The 2206-nt window shown below is 36.7% G+C and overlaps 1 protein-coding gene across 1 annotated transcript; it reads right to left on the bottom strand.

The window, feature by feature from the left end:
- Positions 1–1520: 1520 nt before the first annotated feature.
- On the bottom strand, positions 1521–1694 carry LOTGIDRAFT_146425 (hypothetical protein; the record flags this gene model as incomplete). The annotated part of the gene is made up of 1 exon (XM_009067239.1): positions 1521–1694. A coding segment is annotated over one exon (174 nt), but the record flags the coding sequence as incomplete, so codon positions are not given.
- Between the last annotated feature and the right edge of the window lie 512 nt (positions 1695–2206).

Here is a 2206-nt window from a genome sequence, read left to right as displayed (position 1 = left end):
GATAAACAAAAATTCTTACCAATAATTTTGTTGCAATTACAATGTATATTGCTTCGTTCGTCAAGGATGATTTAAAAACGTTTTAGCATCCTGATCATAGCCAAAATTTGGAAATGTTTGCATCAAAGTCATGTAGTGTAGAGTTAAACATTTTCCAGGAAAGCAAGGGAAACCATACTTTGTTATCGATGGGTTTTTAAGGTGCATAATCTGTACACACGCCTAATGTCCAATCGATGAATCAGGTGCTTATTCCATGTCAGTTCCGGGATCACTGACATTGCATGGGATACCCGATTGAAGCATCGTCTTGACTCTATGGGCCGTATGCCGCGGTCGAACTTTAGTCGTACTTTACTCAAAGTCGGGCTTAAGTCAGACTTTTGGTATGCTGCGCTCGATCTTTGATGTAAGTCATGCTTTACTCGAGTGTTTTATGGACAAAACTAAAGTAAAGTCAAAGATAGGGTGGTAGCAGACTTTAGCCGTACTTTATATACGTTTGCGATTGAAATTGTGACAATGGAAGATTATTTCAACCAATTACACCAAATTATAGATATTTACCATGTGGAGAGGAGATTTAAAGACCGCTCAAATCCAATGGAAGATCTAGACGAGAGTGAATTTACGAAACGCTTCAGATTTCCGAAGGATGGCGTTCTGCATAGTTTTGAAATTAGTTCAATCATCGATGTGACCAAACTGTACATATCCCACCATTACTACAGTTATTGGTATGTCTTCGTTGGTATGCTAGTGGCTCCAAATAAACGTGGGGGACATAATGGGCGTTCATCAATCCAGTGTCTCCCGAATAGTGAAATTGGTATCAAGGGCTATATATAGCTATTCATAGGCCTGAGGTAATTAGGTTTCCAGATGAAAATGAAATAAAAACAATAGAACGAGGTTTTTACGATATTACGCAGTTTTCAGGAATAATTGGAACAATTGGCTGTACACATGGAACACGTGATGATTTCTGTGTTGGAACTGTATTTGTATCTGGACACAATGTTCCGCTGGAATTGAAAAATTCAGTACCAATGCAGAAGGGATTGTTTAAAGTAAGGTGCTACGTAACAGTTCGAATCGTGCATATGCAACTTATTTCGAAGACGTGGAATCAGTCTCGTAATTTATCTTCTTTCGAAATTTCCACAGCACTTGTCAAACTCGAAGTGACATATTAATATCTACTTTTTATTGAAATTGGATTTGCGGATATGAGAAGTTCAAATTATGTATAATCAGAGAACTGTATCCCTTTAACTAACCTGACGTCGGTTGAGCCAAAGTGAAGCTATCTTGATGGAAATCCACATCGTTATCAAAATCATTCTGCAGAGGGTGCATTTGTGCCGGTATCATTGCACATATCTGATTTGAATTACTAGAATCCATTATCTCCACTCTACCACCACCAGTTTTCTTTCTCTCTTTTTTCAATCACTACAGATTTGTTTGCCTTCATTTTCAAATTATTTCAGCATTTCTTTAACTGCTTGTAATCTCGTTTAAAGAAAGTGGGCTTCTATTTCTCTCCACGCCTTTTCCTTCCTTTGTATGGACCGAATATCATTTTGTTTCGACTCCAATACACCCTTAAACTCATTCACTACATCGATAAGGAATTCCTGTTCAATTACAGTAATTATCTGATATCTTGAACAATCAATCAAATCATGATTTGTAAATGACCCTGATGCGTATTTATAGTAAAGACCCCACGGAAAAGCACATGAGAAACATGCCAGATTCTTGCTGTCCGTAGGCCTAAGTGTCCGATCAAAATTTTAGTTAAAATATGTATCAATCACTTTTTCTAATAACAAATATATTCGAAATTAAATTATAATTCTTTGAGGTATCGTTTAAGTTGAAGCCATGCATACCGAAATGAATTAGTTACTAAGTCGAACTCAGGCGAAACTTTACAAAGTCTGACTTTACCCGAAGTCTGACTTAGCGTTAAGTTCGAGCGCAGCATACGGCCCTAAATGTTGAGATTCTGTGCCTGTCCAGCATTAATCTATCTTAGCAATAAAGAGATCTTTTATAGCTGAAAAACAAAAATTAGAAAATCCATTGTTGTCTTATTCTAAACTAACTGATTATTAAAAAGAGTTATTTCCCTTTAACCACAAACTGATAGAAATTTTACCGGAAGTGCCACGTTTAGGTGTCTCTACTTGTACTTTCT

Source organism: Lottia gigantea (genome assembly GCF_000327385.1).
Source record: "Lottia gigantea unplaced genomic scaffold LOTGIsca_806, whole genome shotgun sequence".
Classification (NCBI taxonomy): Eukaryota; Metazoa; Mollusca; class Gastropoda; family Lottiidae; genus Lottia; species Lottia gigantea.
This window is presented reverse-complemented; position numbering and strand designations above follow the sequence as displayed.